The 16,455-nt window shown below is 40.0% G+C and overlaps 2 protein-coding genes across 2 annotated transcripts in view; one reads left to right on the top strand and one right to left on the bottom strand.

Moving 5' to 3' along the window:
* Positions 1-15,831, top strand: part of LOC114017421 (pinopsin-like) — a 92,516-nt gene extending 76,685 nt beyond the window's left edge. Inside the window, exon 5 of the mRNA XM_055703118.1 lies at positions 11,493-15,831. Coding sequence (XP_055559093.1) covers positions 11,493-11,720 — 228 coding nt within the window. The 3' untranslated portion in view covers positions 11,721-15,831. The remainder of the gene's footprint in view (positions 1-11,492) is intronic.
* The window catches only part of ST6GAL2 (ST6 beta-galactoside alpha-2,6-sialyltransferase 2), a 53,938-nt gene continuing 41,623 nt past the window's right edge, over positions 4,141-16,455 (bottom strand). Inside the window, exon 6 of the mRNA XM_055703117.1 lies at positions 4,141-9,219. Coding sequence (XP_055559092.1) covers positions 8,951-9,219 — 269 coding nt within the window. The 3' untranslated portion in view covers positions 4,141-8,950. The remainder of the gene's footprint in view (positions 9,220-16,455) is intronic.

The raw sequence follows: 16,455 nt of genomic DNA, 5'->3' as shown, positions 1-16,455 counted from the left end.
GCACTGAAAGTAACTGAAAAACAACTCGACACCTCCAGAGAGGAATACTGCTGGGGAAGGAAAATAATGCTTTGTCCAGTAGGAAGCTCCAGCAAATCCTCCTGTCCTCTTTTCTGAAAAAGCAGGCTCAGAAACCAGTCAAGAGCAGAACTTTCCCCACCTTTCCCTCCTGGTGATCTGCCCATACACCTGTCCTCAGGATATAGCACCTTATAGAGCCTCCTGGCTTACGTGCCTCATGGGCAGTAAGGCTGGACCTAGGGGTAGACTTCAGGCACTTTTAGCTTGCACAAGAAACCCATCTCATGTTTCTTGCCTTAACTTGCCAAATGATTATTCCTGCTGTCCCTGTTTTAATCCAAGGTGTAGATACTTTGGATCAGAAATGTCACTTAGTCTACAAAAGAGACAAGTCATGAACTCTAGCTTCTTGAGGCATGTTCATATTACACCTTACTGAACTCCTGTAAGCATGACTAAACTATGCTTAAAAGAAAAAAATTTTTTTTTTCTAGCTTTATAGAAAACAATCCAGAAACCCCCAAACTTCTTCCATTCCCCACCCACCCCAGCCCCAAGACCTCACCAGCAGAGGAGACATACCTGTTGCACGTAGTAGCAACAGTGCAGGATGAAGCCAGTACACCATTAACCAGCACTCCAGAACAGAGAGTGGAAAAACCCCACTGTTCAGAAGGTGGCCAGCAAGATGTTTTAATCAGGGAGGTCACTTGCAGTCAGATGACTGTCCGGGAGCAAGGCAATTAACAGCAGCTGAAGCAGCCTGAAGTCAGTACTGGTAGCAATTTTCTCCTCTGGCTGCTTCCATAAAATCAAGGCAGCTGTGGTGGCTGTTGCTTGCCCTCCTGAATCCCTCAGGGTTTCTGGAGTCCTCTCACAAGCATATAAAGAGTTGTTGCTACAGTAATTACCCCTTTTCTGTCAGCATCCTGTAAGCAAGAGGGTATTTGATTTGTATTTGTCTGTGCACAGAAACAGATCACCAGAGGAAATGGGTTTTCTTATTTCAGTTATCATACAGATGACTGTGAGCACATGGGGAACACTGTTCAGTGTAGCAATGTAACCCTGTTAGTCTTTCCTCAGTCTAATTTGTGGGATTCATGAGTTTACAAAGAAGCTGAGCACCAGCAGAAGTCAATTACTGTTCTTAACTCTACCTTAGTTCTTCTTCATTTTAAGGTCACACAGCAGCACACTAAACCTGACAGAAGCAAGATAAGCACCAACAGATGAGTTGGGTTCCTCTCCAAATGTGCAGAAAGAAAGACAAAACAAAGAGCCAAAACCAATTAAGCAACTATTAGGAAAGAGCAGCAGTTCTGTCTTTCCATCTGGTATGGTACCTCTCTCTAGACGTTTCTTTCTCCCTCCTTGCTGTGTTTTGTCATTCCTTTCTCTCCCTTCCTTGCCTGGACCCATTTCTTACTTTTGTAATTTTGAAGAATCCAGCAATCACACCATCAGTCTCCTCCTGTGATTTGTCACAACCTGCTTGCACTGCTGGTTTTTTGTTGGCTACTGTGCCTCCAGTGAAAAACCCACACCATATAACTGCATTACGGTTAGTTCTCTATCATTTTAATATATTCAGTTAGCATTTCCATCAAACTTAATAAGCTTTTACTTGAACATTAGCGTATTTTTAGGAAAAAGAAGTAAGAGGGCATGCACTTCTAACTTGCCTTGGGTATCGAGGCATGAAGCTAAGGGGTCAGGGTGTACTTCCACAAAAGTGCAGTAATTTATTTGAAGGGCTCTATCTGGAGAAACTTAACAAGGAAGTAGAATCTGAATATTAAAAATAAGGAAAGATACATGTATGGAGTGGACATCGGTAGGTTTTGGGGTGCAGCAGATAAATTCATGCTATTTTAATGAAACAATCAAATTATCCACTTGTTACCCTGGAAAGATCAAGATGCCAGGAGAGCTAGAACAGAAGTCCAACCAAACCACAAGCATTAGTGAACTCTTTATACTGACTGATGAAGTAGTCCCACAGTAAGTTACTACTAAAACACTGCTGCAGGTGCAGTTTCCTGCAGAAGAAGGTGGTGGGTGTGATGATAGCAGAAGACTGGCTCCCTTGCTTGTCTAGCTGTTTTTACTATATAGTTAGAATAGTTTGTGTTGGAAGAGACCTTTAAAGATCACCTAGTCCAACCCCCCTGCAATGAGCAGGCTCATCTTTAACTAGCTCAGGTTGCTCAGAGCCCGGTCCAGCCTGGCCTCGAACGTTTTCAGAGACGGAGCATCTACCACCTCTCTGTTCCAGTGTTTCGCCGCCCTCATTGTAAAAAAAAATAATCTTCTTTGTATCTGGTCTAAATCTACCCTCTTTTAGTTTAAAACCATTATCCCTTGTCCTGTTGCAACAGAGTCTATTAAAAAGTCTGTCCCCATCTTTCTTATAAGCCCCCTTTAAGTACTGAAAGGCTGCGATAAGATCTCCCTGAAGCCATCTCTTCTGCAGCCTGAACAACCCTAACTCTCTCAGGCTCTCTCCACAGGAGAGGTGTTCCATCCCTCTGATCATCTTTGTGGCCCTCCTCTGGACCTGCTCCAACAGGTCCATGTCTCTCCTGTGCTGAGGGCCCCAGAGCTGGATGCAGCACTGCAGGTGGGGTCTCACCAGAGCAGAGGGGGAGAATCACTTCAACAGGTTCATGCTGCAGTCAGGACAGAAAGTTGGAGCACTCATCCTGACACGTCTTTCAGCCAGATCACAATAGGCAAGCTAATAATGCAGATAAAATGGGCCAAAATGCCTGTATGAAGTTGAACCTGTCAGGGAACTATGCCCTTCAGCTGCTCAAATGAAACACAGATGACTTCTATGAATAAATAGATAAAAGATACTTCCTTCAAAGGCATGTTTTTCAGAAAAGGGCAGTCAAATTTTGGGAATAAACCTGAAAATGAGTTGCCTTCAAGGTTCCCAGAGATATGATCAGAAAGGTAATGTCACGCCTCCTACAGCTGTAATTGCTAAAGAATAGGGAGTACAGCAAGATGTTCTCTGTACCTCATCCAATATAGTTCATGGGTTTCAACCTCCTCCTGTAATACTGGTTTGTTTGCAGTAAGAAAAGAATGTCCTCTCTCACACTGTAGACAATGAAGTCGACTGAGCACTTTATTAGATGGAATAGTGATAGTGTTTTGTTGTTGTTTTTTAAATGGGAAAAAAATACAGTAAAAGCAAAGTTGATCAATTTGAAAAGCATCCATTAGTTGCTTCGTTCATGCATCCCAGCATTCAGTTTATCCCCTAGCGGAGCTCATTGTTCTGCATTTTCTGAGAGGTGTTACTTGCATATCATGACATATAGTAATTAGCCCCTCAACACTGCCTGCCAGGAGCTGGTGTAATACATGGGATGAGCTGCACGATTACTGGCTGCCGGGAGTTTATGTGACAGCAATCCAACTTCCATTGTTCCACTAATGTGTAACTAGCTTTATTGTCAGCATGGACTCACGGTGACTCCCTGGGATGAAAACAATGACTATCACCTCCACCGGCCCAACTCCGGCCACTGCACAGTTCAGACTGCCAAAAGCAGCAGAATGCCTCACATTTAATGGATGTAAGCAGACTTGTAGTGGTAAAATTTTATGGTATTTCATCACAAACTGAATGGCAAGTTATGTTTTCCCTTTAGGAAGTTGTTTTTCATTTTAATTAATAACTGATAAAAAGGTCTGTTCTTATTCTTTAAAACATGACACTGGATTCCTTGAATGGGTGGCACAGCCATTTAGCTGAAGTTTACCAGAATTTTGAGTACAGTATCAAGTCATCAGAACGTGACCTCCTTAGAGGGCTTGACTAGCCCAAGAAATTTACTGCCAAACATAGAGCAGTATGGTGTATTCTCTCAGGGGAATCCTAGAGCAGCTGCTTGGGTAGACATACTCATTTTGAAGTAAAACTGGCTTTACAATATTTGCCTCTTTTCTGTAGTTTACTGTGAAAGCTACTTGTCAGTCTGTCTGTTTCCATTTGAAATTTCATTGCAATTGTGGGCAGAACAGACGGGCACCTTCCCGTTTTGTTCTACCTGCAGTTCATTGTCATTCACTCAAGGCTATATGAAAAGACCAGCACTCCTAAACAAATGAAAACAAATGTTTTATTTACAGGAAAAAATCTGTACACTGTGCATACATAAAAATATACAAAATCATAATAGAAAATATAAAAAGTGTTAAAATGTATACAAACACTGCTTAAAAATGTGACTCCTGTAAAATCTTCAGCTTTGTTATTAGAGTACACATTCATTTAAAAAAATCATCATACAAAATAATTCTCAAAGCTATTAAAAAAGTACACAGTCTATATTTGAATAGTTCAATGACTACACATTATAAGAGTGATGAGATGATATGAATAAACGTAAGGCTTTTACACACAACTCTTTATTTCAAGAACAACACTCTGAACCTGATCACTAAGCCAAAGAGAAGAAATTTGCAGTGTCAAAATTCATTCAATGATGCAGGTACGCCCAGGCATGGGCTACTTTAAATTTCAAACAGTTAAATCAGGTATCCTCCTTGTGTGTGAGAGGGTACTCCCGAGAAACATTCAGATGCTTTCTAATGACAGTCTTCTGAATTACCTACTTCAAAAACCAATTTCATTTACTCAATAAGCATCAACTTTAGAGAGCATGAAGGGAAGAATAGTAGCCATTTATTTTTGCAGTCAATGCATTTAATATTCCTTTTCATGGTATGTCTGTGTCACTGTCCAAATGGCATTTATAATCCTTAAAAATTGCTGAAGATAAAGGAACTAAAAAAATAACCCCCCCACTATGGATTGGATTGGTCTACAAGAGTTTTGAACTGTTTAATTCAATCTGTCTTTAAAATGACTGTGTTCAGTCTATGCAACCACTGAGGGTAGACATTTGTCTTCATTTAAGAATAAAACTGTATCAGTTTTCCTGACTTTGGCAAGAGATCTACAGCAACAAATTCAGAATTTGCATGTTTTTACCAAAGATGAGTGTCCTAACCAAAGACATGCAATGATTTATCTAAATTTGTACAGAGAGAGTGTGGATCAGACTGTATAAATCACCCCTCTCTCTCTCCAAAGGTACGTATTTCTTGTACCATGGTAATTTCATTGGCTTTACCAGAGTTTCAACAACATAAAACTTCACAGCAAGGTGAAAAAAAGAAGATGTAGTAGTTTATTCCAAGGAATGACCGACCGAGCTGTGAATTTACACTCGGGTAACCTTTAGAACTATAAAGTAATGGAAAAAATAGTATTTTTTCCTAGCAAAACCATTTTGGCTCAAAATGAGGCAAAATCTTTCATATATTTTTTTCTTGAATAAACAGAAGAATACCTTAATTTAACCATCCAAAGGCTGAATGCATAAAATGATAAGCACCGCAAGTCAGAAAAGCTACAGAAGTCACAGTGGAAAAAAAGAGCATAATGACATTCAGCATAAACTCAGCATGTTCGTTAAGCTGCTGCTGTGTTTCCAGTTTCTTTCAGCTAAGTTCAACTGCTGTCCACAGCAACAGGGCACAGAAACGAGCCTCAACAGCTTTTGAAGGCAACTCACTCCTACTTGCCAGTAAAACTCCATAAATTTTAAACCTGCATTATTGCAACAAGTGTAAAGGGAGCTCAGGGGTCCAACAGCAAAGGCATTTGCTTGGCTGATGATGCACCTCAAGAGCCGGGTTTATGCAAACCTCTCTTGTCCACAGCGCCGTTCCATTCTGTTCATGTGTGACAGCCACACGGGAGAGCTATGAAGCCATGCCTGTTATCTTTTTCCCAAAAACCCCCAAAATCTGGGGGGGGAAATGCATTTCCTTTCACATTGTCTGTATTTAATATACGTATCTGAAACTACCATTCTCATGCATTATTATTATTATTATTAAAAGATACACGGTCCAGTGTTACTACACGCTCACTGTTTTAAGTTCACTGAATGTGATTCTTTGTAAAGATCTCCCTACCCTCACGAGGGATGGGGAAATGCCCATCAATGCAAAAATACTTGGTGGGCTCTTACAAAAGCCAGCAATGCTAAAGTCTCAGAGTGTAAACAAGTGGCGAGGGGAGCACCTCTGTAGGTCCTTTACATTCCCCATTTATTTCTGCTCCTTCCCCTCTTGCAGCAAGTGGAGGTGAGCCCCTCAGCAGATCAGGCACGCTTGCACTTGTGCCAAAAACCAAGGGAGGCCAAGACAAGGTAGGGGAGTAAAATCAGTTTAAGCAGCCAGAAGGTGTTTGAGCAGGCAGACCAGTGAAACATCACAGTGGAAACCAGTGTTGGGAGAACATGCCAGAGATGCTTATTTTTTAAAGATGGGCATCACAAATTGGTCTTCCTCCTCTGTGAGCAAGCACACTTTTGCAGCACAGCTCTGCGGCATCTTCTGAGGTGATGGCGCTACAGCACCCACATCTGCACTTGTAGAAGGAGCACTGATTGCTGTATAAATCAGGATACAGCAATGAAAAAGTTTCTGCTGGGAGGGCTTGAATGCACACGGTCCAGTAAAATAAAAATGCACAGTTCATTTTATAACATCTCAGACCTGGTTCTGCATTGTTATTTAAATGATGTATTAAGTAGGTACGCTGAGCACTTGTTAAATGAAACTTTATAATTTGCCTTGTTCTGTACAACAGCTATGCTGATTATTCTGACAAATTACTGAGGGAATAATACAACATAGCCCTGCTGTGGGTAGTTGAATAATGCAGTTAGTATTTTTCTTCTTTGTGGAAAACAAAGTAAAAGGTTAGTGGCTTCAGACCAAAGTGGTATCACTTTTTTTTCTTTTCAGAACTGAGGATTTCCTGCTTATGGAAAAGTAGTATACTCACTAGTCCTAGAAAGCTAATAAACTCCCTTCCTTTACAAACATGTGGTAGCTAACACAGCATACAGGAGGGACATGTTTGATCACACTGTTCAGACTTAGTATGTTTTGCAAACAGGGTACCAAACATATGGAAAAATAGAGATTAGTTCCATGTAGGTTATCTATTCTCCACATGATTGAAGAACAGTGTTACTGACTTCAAGAGTAAAAGTTGCTGCCATACATAATGTTAAAAAAGAAATTAGTATGTAATAATATATCCAGAATCTAAGGCTAATATGGGTAAAACCTATTCATCTTGACATGTACAAAAATGATTTATGGACATAACCATTCACACAACACAGAAGTACAGTTTTTAGATCATCTGGACATATTTTCTGTCAACAAGAGGAATCTTAAGAGGATCATAAAGCTCAAATTAAGAGACTATATGGAAAAAGAAGGCTAAGTCCTATATAAGACACATACATATATTCCACTTTTGAGGAAGTAAAATCAGATGCAAAGAGCAGAGTGAAAGAAAAAGGATTTTTTGATTATACTTACATTAATATTGAAAAGGAAATAGTGATTAATGTTTTTTGCACTCTTTTGCCTTTCTGTTACTTAAGACAAAACACAAAAAGTACTTTCCACCACAACCACTCAGCTATTCTTTTCAGTGCATCTTTGAGCTGTCTGCTTTTTACTGAATGGCCATGAGTAGGCTATAGCTGTGCTTTTGTGTACATACATTCCTGCTGAACTTACCCTAAACCAAACAGTACAGTTACAAAAAAACCCCCAAACTCACAAAATAACATTAACCTCCTTCTACTCAGAAAATCTGAAGCTGAAGTCTTGCCATGGAACGTAATGTTTTAACTAGATTAGCAACCAGGTGGATTTTTAGAAGTGCCTTAGAGAATATTCTCATTGTGTGTTATGAAGGCAAATATCAAATTCTCCATCTGCAATCCACAGTCAGTTTTTTTGCAGGCATTACAGCTTCTCTGGGGTATAGTCTTGCAAGTGTTAAATAAAAAAGGCTGATATCCTCTTCTTTTGTCAGAAAACTATACTTTCTTAACAGCAACATCTTGTGAACAAGTGAGTTTGATTCAGATCCCAGTGAAATACCTAACAAATTATGTCTGTAATCCTGAATGCTATCTTTGCTGCACAAAGGTGAGCTCTCTCTACACTTGCTTTCAGTGTGATGTGAGTGCTGCACAGACTCCCTTGGCTTTCTCTGGATCTTTATCAATGCAGACCAGGGGAAAGCATCATTTCCATTTCACACCTTTTGATAGGCTTCCCAGAGAGATATTTTTCCTAAATGCGTTAGAAATATATTTGTGGCTCTCTAAAGAAATGAGACATTTCTCTTTTCCCTCTGACCTGTGCAGTCAGTGTAAGCATGGGAGTCTGGCATCAAAAGTACATCCAGTAGTTTAACTGGTTTAGCTGTGTGTACGGCCGTCTCCATCTGCACTGATTTCGTAGCCACAATAAGGACCTCTACACAGTTGGAGGCCTGTAACTGAGCCTGCGTATGAAGGGGAATTAAAGTCTACTCTAGTCAATGACAGCACAGCTCAGAGTAGTGATTACTTCATTCTTGAAGAGTGAAAATCCCATAGAGCCATGAGAAATGCTGCATTGTTCGGCTGGCTGCTCTCTGCATGAACAATACAGGCTGTTTCACAATGCCAGGTTTGACACTTAAATTTTAAGTTCATTAAAAAAAAGTTACAGTCTAGCATATGTGGCATAAGAGACCATCAACAAATTCTTACAGTCACACCCACAACAATACATTATATTTCTGCCTAAGTATGTCCTTTGCACCTTTCATGAGCTAAGCCTTTTTTTTTTTTCTTTAACTATTTGCAAAGCAGTAATAAATACTCAGGCTCAGAAAAGAAGTATTTCTCATGTCTGCTACTTAATTACAATTTATAGACTCAAGACTAGATTGGTCTACAATACATTTTTCAAGTATTCTCTTGTTTATAGTACGACAGTAGTACCTTATTGCACATTGTTTCTGAAGGACTGTCTTCTACAAGTGTGGGAAATTATTTCGCTCAGGGCACTTGACAGCTTTGAACCCTGGCAAAATGACTTTCCCCTTCCGATACAAATCATCCTGCAAACCTTTGTTCATCCTCTGCACCAACAGCTTCTCATAGAGCAGTGGGTGGTAGGCCCCTAAGGTACAAGCTGCATCATAGTAGAGCTCATGGTAGTGACACAGGTCAGTCTGTCGGACTGAAGGGATGTATTCGTACACGTGTACTTCATTACACATGGACATCATGATGAGGATACCTGGAACAGAAAGTGAAAACAAAAGTGAACCCCAAATTTCAGCTTTCTCACAGAAATTTCCCTGCAGTCATCCAGTCCGTTTTTCTTTCCTGCTTTCCTTTGCTGTTGCACACCTGAAGCATTACTCCTGTAAAATCATTAAGCGTTGTAGTAGTTCCTTTTATTAAAGCAGCTTTCACTTGTACCTGATACATAAAGACTGCAATCCCTGCAGAGCTGACAGGGTAGGACAAAAATCATAAGGAAAGAATAAAAAGCCTATACAGGGCTTGCATAGCACCATCAGCCTCCTCGAGTGAGAAAACTGTTCTCTCCCACCTTCCCCCCATTTACCCTATCCTGTCTACTGAACATCCCACACAAGAATCAGGGACCTAATACAGCTGCATGCTGATTTTTTTGAGTCAGCTGATCATTTTTCTTGGTTTTCTTTTATATTATCAATTCTTGAAGCTAGTTAACAGGACAGTTCAGGTCTTTACGTTTGCTGGCAGAATACAGAACACATACATACACAAGTGCAGCTGTTTTTCTATGGAGCTCTTCTTGGTACTTCTACCACTTCCACAGCTAAATTCTGATCTGCCATGTACAAGAGATATAAAAAAAATCCAGGTATGTCCCTTCTGTCCTCCTCTATGCTTTTGGATATCTGTGTCTTGCATATATTTACACACATACTAATCTTCAAGGCTATGAAGAATCTGATTGACCTCCCATTACGTTTTTGTACACCATGGCAAAGGGAAACAAGAACAGAGAGATGGGCCAGTGTCACCCATGTTTCTTCCCTTGACAACTTTTGGGTGGTTCATTCAGATCATTGGCAATGTTAGGGCATCAATGTACTCCCTGAAACATCTCTACCATATTACAATGTTGGTCTTTCTTAGTCTGGAATTGAATGAATTCCACTTTTCCCATCCACTTGCTTCTCCAGGAAGACAACACCAAGAAGGCAGCCTAATACATGCAGAAGGGCATATAAAGAAACATCAGCCATGTAGCGGTGGCACAAAACTCCACAGCTTCTGACAGCTTGGTGAAGAGTTTCACAAGGAGAGGCTGAGGAAGGTGAATTCCTTCCTAGAGCAGTGCTGTTATGAGGAAAAGCCCCTGACCACCTCCTGCTCGGCAAGCAGGAACCCACAAAATAGCAACCCATTTTTTCCTGCCACATGTCAATGGCAGACTATCATTTGCAATGTCAACAGAGGCTAAAAAAGGCCATGTGGAAATTAATTTCCTGTTTAAAGCCAGGCAAAGTTTCACTTTGATCTTAAGATGCTGTTAATCCCCTTAGCCCATGCTCAAGATCAAAACAAGACCAGGACAGATTCAGGAGGAAGATAGGTGGGCTTATGCAACCTTTGTTTTCCTGCAGCACAACTGTAAAACCATACTAACAGAAGGCCTTTGTAGCTTTAAAATGAGAAATCTTGCTGTTGCAACTGCAACATTTTCAAAGGGAGTAATACCACATATTAATCAACTGCAATACTTTTCACATCAATCACAGCTTCCGGGAGCCTTTTTCTGTTTCACTTAAAAATATGTAGAAAATGTGTGGAAGTACTTGTTGCGCTGCTGGTATCCCTACCCGTTGAAAATGACTGTCAGTTCTCAGAGGAGACAGCTGTATAATTCTGCTCACTTTGCACTTACCAATGAGATCTGATGGAATTGTTTTTTTCTATACAACAGCTTTAGAATCATAAAGCATCAAAGGTGTTTTGGGTAGCTCTCACAAGTGAAATGTATTAACATAAAAAATTAGTTTGGTTCATTAATTAAGCAAAGCCATTTTCTGAAGTTTAGTTTGCAGTTCGGGAACACAGAGATTTCAATGGCTTGCTAATGAAAAGAACCTTATGTTCTCCCTGCTGTGTATCATTAGATTATCAAAATGATTTTTCCCTGCCTGATGTGTGAAGTAACTGAAAACCAATTACTTCTGTGATTAAATCTTCTTTTAGCATAAATGAAAGGTTCTGAAAATGTTTTAGATTGTTCTACAGCTTTACACTCTACAGTCTATGGTCTCAGAAAAGCTAAGCATATCAGTTTCTAAGGAAAAGTCCACAAATTTAAGTGAACTTTAGTCTCAAGCAGCAAGAAACACAGATTCACAGTGAAAAAATACTTAATCCCTATTTGAGCAAAAAGTGTGAGCTTAATAAACCATGTTTCCCTGCCTCCAAGCTGTTACAGAGATGCTCTAAACTTCAGCCTGCCTAGCAACTATGGCTAGAATTGTTTGTTTGTTGTTTCAGTTTTACAAATGCTTTCGTCAGCTTTTCCACTGCCAGCGTCCCTCCTCCACTGATGGAGAGCACACCTGTCACTCCAAGGTAACCGTTATCCAGCTGAATCAGAGGACGGATGGTGGGAACGTGTGCAATAATGAACCACGTCCAGAAAAAGACAGTAAAGTGACTTCTCTCCCGCACCCCGAACCAAGCCTGGAGCCAGTTTCAAAAGCTGCAGCACCAATGTCTTAGGAAAACTGGCCCTGATGGAAAGTACAAGCCTTAACTGGAGTGTGTTTCATTTCACTGCCATATTACTCAGCTAACCTTGAAATTAACAAAGGGAGTTGCCATTTGTGGAATAGGAAAACTGTCAAGAACAAAAATTGGGACTCTCATAATTTCCTTAATAACAGTAAAGATGGCCACATCACTGCAGGTATGGTTCAATAATGACAAAATTTTAAGCATTATCATTGATTTTCCTGTAAATTAGTTAATGGAGCACTTAGAAGCGGTAGAGTGTTAGGGAGATCAACGTCCTCCAGAATCAATCTAAAAGGCACGCTGGGCAATCTAGTTTAGCTTCTTGCCTTTCCTGTCTTGTCCGTCCAGTCATTGTCTTGTGATTTCAGATTAGGTTGCTCATAAATAACTTATTTTTTGATAGTCCACTCAAGCTTTTGCTCATGCTAGGCAATAATGTTTCATGGGAGGAAAGACAGTGACTTAACAGGCTAGTTTCTGAGTGGTAACAGCTAATTTACAGCACATCTTTGTGTTGAAGTCTAGGGTCAACAAACTGAAAGATGAGCTTGAACGATGACTAGAGATTACCACATACAGAGGTGTCCTTGGGCTAAAGGCTTACCTGTACTGGTGGAAACGGGAGTGCTCCAGAGACTTCCAGACCCAGTGCACGTGTCAAATGCTCAAACACTACTCTGGGGAAAACCCATGGTCAGTGCCAGACTTTTTGTCCTTTAGCACCCCTAACACTACAGACAAAGAGACCAACAGTGCAGTACAACCATCGCCCCCATCCCAACCACCTATGGGTGAGATCCCTGGGCATGCAGGATTACACACTCAGTCTACATGAACATGAGGAGGTAGGTCCCTCCGCAGCCCCCAGACTGTCCCTTGGAAATATATGCTCCTGCTGTTTCATTCAAAAACAGAAGGTAGTATAGTATTATTAAAAAAAGGGGAGAGGGGGAAAAAAAAGATAAGTCTTTTTGGAAAATAAGCTGTTTTCTTTGTATGAACACAGTCCTCACTAAAACAGGGGAAAAAATGGGTTCATTTCTGTCTTGTGCATTAGAGGATGTGAATGCCCCTCCACAGGGGACAGCCCTAGTGTTGTAGAGCTATTACTGCCATGTAAGTTTACAAAAAACATTATTTGGAGCATCTTTAAAAGAACAGCAACAGTTTAGACCATGAGGACATTTAAACCAGTCCATGGATTAGGATATATCCAGTTTTTATACTATTTACTTTCTAATGCCATGTCTGGCTTGTTTTTCTTAAGTCCCTAGAATAGGGCTGCCAACGGATCTCCCTGGGCTACGGGTCTCATGTTCCAGCCCATATTTTATAGCATCACTCTTTCACTCAGTTTCTCTATTTGCTTGGTATTAACATTGCAGTGAGTTACTGACATCAGTATCCAGCAAGTATAAGTGTGCCAAGCTGTCTGTATTTTCATCTACCTCACAACTCAGTTTTTCCATCTTCCCTTCTCTCCTCCAGTTACCTTCACTGATCTTAACATTTTTTTGAAACTACCAGTAGCTTTTTGGCACTTACATGATCCCCAGAATATTTGTTACATTACAATTGAAGCTTCATGCTTTGGATGCAATCTCAAAGATAAAAAAAGGTATGCACCTGACTGCTTACTGACTTGATCTTGCTTCCGTTAACCTGTTTTGCTTGCCAGTCTACTCTGAGTCGTCCTACATTGTTTCCCGTTTGTTATCTTTACACAGCTCTTTCTGTATTAGCGCTTCCCAGGTTTCTCTTCTGCGGCTGAATCTCTTCATGTTTCCTCCTGCATGTATTAACCTGTAGTTTCCAAGTGTCACTTGTTTAGTTCCTTTCCCTGTATTGCCTGCAGAGTACATGCCTATCTACTTATTTTGGCCATGTACTTTTCACATCACTGCCCAATTCAATATTATCTGCAAATTTGTTTCACATCTCAGCACTTCTCCTTGATCATCAGCACCGGTATGAATGAAAACTACACTGTTTGATAGCCTGTAGGGTGAAGAATTTCCATATGATACACTTCAATATTTGTCTTTGCTCACAGTCCTTAAGTTAGTTTCCAGTCAATGCACAATTACTACTTATAAAACAGCAGATTGGCTTACACATGACCTAAGGAGACATTAATGAGCATGATGAGATGGTCATTGTCCCAGCACTTTATAGTCTGGACAGAATTAATCTTGCTGAGATGTTCATGCCCATCTCTGACCTAGCTGGTCTCATGCACTCTTTATAGACAATGCAGGAGATGGGCATTTCTAGGGCACAATTCATCTGACTTATTTTAGATGCCTACTTTAGGATGGGATGAATTGTTCCCAGTAAGTGTTCCTCTCTAGTGACTAGGCAGAAACTGAAAGTACGAGTCTGGCTCTTGCTATCAGGCACCTTCTCCTCCACTCTCCTAGGTTAGAAGCTTTTGGAGCTTTGTAAAAAAATAATATAATTGGCTTTTCCAGGAGCACTGTGAGAAGAAAGGAAAACAAGGTGTAATTCATCTGACCAAATGTGCCCACTGGTGCAGTTACCCACACCTGAGATAGGTATCACAGGCTCCTTTGCTGTCAGTACAAGAAAGTGGGCACCTTTAGGAAGCCGTACATGTCTACTCATCCCAGAGTAGACATTTAAAACCGGATCATACAAGTCATACCCCAAAAGTTCCTGTTTCTTTCTGTTGACTGTAGAGAAAGCCTGAGCGGCTGCATCGATACCTGTACTGCGTTAAGTTCTACCTGCACTCCCAGTATGGGACGAAAATTTCACATGTAGAAGGGAACACAGGTCTTAAGAGGTGCCCATTTTTTGCTCTACTAAGTCTGAGGCTGACTAACACAAATACGTACCTGCACTGGAGACAGCTAAAGCTAGATGTCATGAGTCCTGTTCTCCGACTGACTTAGCCATGGACCATAAAGAGAAGTAAATTTTACGTGCAATGATTAAGCTGAGAGGAGATGGTTGTTGTTTGGTTGGTTTTTTACACTCATAAGGATTAAGTTACAGGAATAGGAGTGAAGGCAGTGAATTACAAAGTATTTAGGGAAGGCAAGAGGACATGCACAGCTTAGGAAAAACTACAAAGTGAAAGGGAAAGCCGATAGGCTATCTATAGCATGCAAACATCAATAAAGGGTGAAGTACTCCTTAGAAAGAATGCCGAGAGAAGTCCATGGGGCACAGCACAAAGTCTGCTTTTCATTAGTGGGCCCTAAAAAAGCTTGTAAAAACTAGGTTAACTAGATTAATTGGTTTAATCTAGTAGTAGCAGTATTATTACTGTGCCTAGGGAATCTGGTCAAGAACCCGTTAAACTCCACTACAAACCAGCAGAAATGTTGCCATTTGTCTGAGTCATGACATTGCCGTGAGATCTGTGGAGGGGGTCTGGAGGGAATTGTACGGGCAGTTCAGAGTCCCCTCAGAGCAGGGACAACTCTGAAGTCAGACCAGGTCGCTTGCGGGCCTGTCCAGCCCAGTACTGCATAACTCCAAGGATGGGAATGGAGCTGTTGAATCTTTCCAGAAGTTTACTGAAGCATGCGCAACTCATACTGTAGGCATGACTCTGAAACCAGCAAGCCCATGTGAAAACGACCATCAGACTTGGTCTCTTCCAGATCTGATGTTTAACCTTTAAAACTTTTAGAGCTTAAATATCCAATCTAAATTTCACAGCAATGAAAAAGTCAGGATATCTGGCATGATTTTAGCTTTGGCAACTATGACTGGTGCAACCATACACTCAAAATCACAGCTGAAGGTGTTTCTGCATAGGCCACTCTAATTCTAATACCCTTGCTGGATTTTTGAAAGTCCCATTTGGATTACAACTATGAAAATGGAAAAATGGAAAATAATTCTGCCTGTGTGCAGAAAAGTTGTTTTATAGTAGATCATTCAAATCTGTGCTTTATGAATGTTTTATAGGTGAATGGCAATGTTCCTGGATACCACACTGGACAAAAAAAAAAAAAACCAAAACCAAAAGGATTGTGAGCATAGAATATTCTTTTAAAAATATTTTCCCAAAGAAATGATGTGGCTGTTAGAGAAACAGTCAACCTGCAAGTTTGTTATAACAGTAGAATATTAGATGCTAATAAAATATTATATATTTAAAAATATTATATTCAAATACTCTAAAAATTATTTATAGTATTTATTATATATGTGAATATATATTTGAATATAAATATTCAAAATATTAGTATTTCAGAATCCTTAGAAAGATGTGTTACTTTTTCCCCTTATTTGGCAGATATCTATGGTGTCAGGGAATGTTGGGTATGGCTTAAACTCAGTCCAATTGGCACAAATAAACTCCTGAGCTTTTACAATCTGCTCTGAAAATATTTAACTCAGAATTAAATTAAAATTAAATTCCTTGCATTGATGATTTATACAAATGAACATATAATCTGGATTCTAATCAAAAGGAGAAAATGTTTTTCAACTTGTTCTTCGCAATTGTAATGACTCAAGAGGTTTTGAATTTCCAGCATGCATCCCTTGTACAGTACAATTAGGCTTTGCGGTGAGCACACTAATTTAAAAATAATGTTCTCTAGTTTGCAAGTAAATAAAATATAGTTTAATATACCTGAATACAACAGATTCTGTATGAAAGCATCTAGAATAATAAGTGTAATTCAAACATTCAGCAAGAACTCAGCTTCATTTCAACAAAATGTAAGAGATACTGAAA

Source organism: Falco cherrug, chromosome 2 (genome assembly GCF_023634085.1).
Source record: "Falco cherrug isolate bFalChe1 chromosome 2, bFalChe1.pri, whole genome shotgun sequence".
Classification (NCBI taxonomy): Eukaryota; Metazoa; Chordata; class Aves; order Falconiformes; family Falconidae; genus Falco; species Falco cherrug.
Note: the sequence above shows the minus strand (reverse complement) of the source record. Positions and strands in the feature narration are given on the sequence as shown.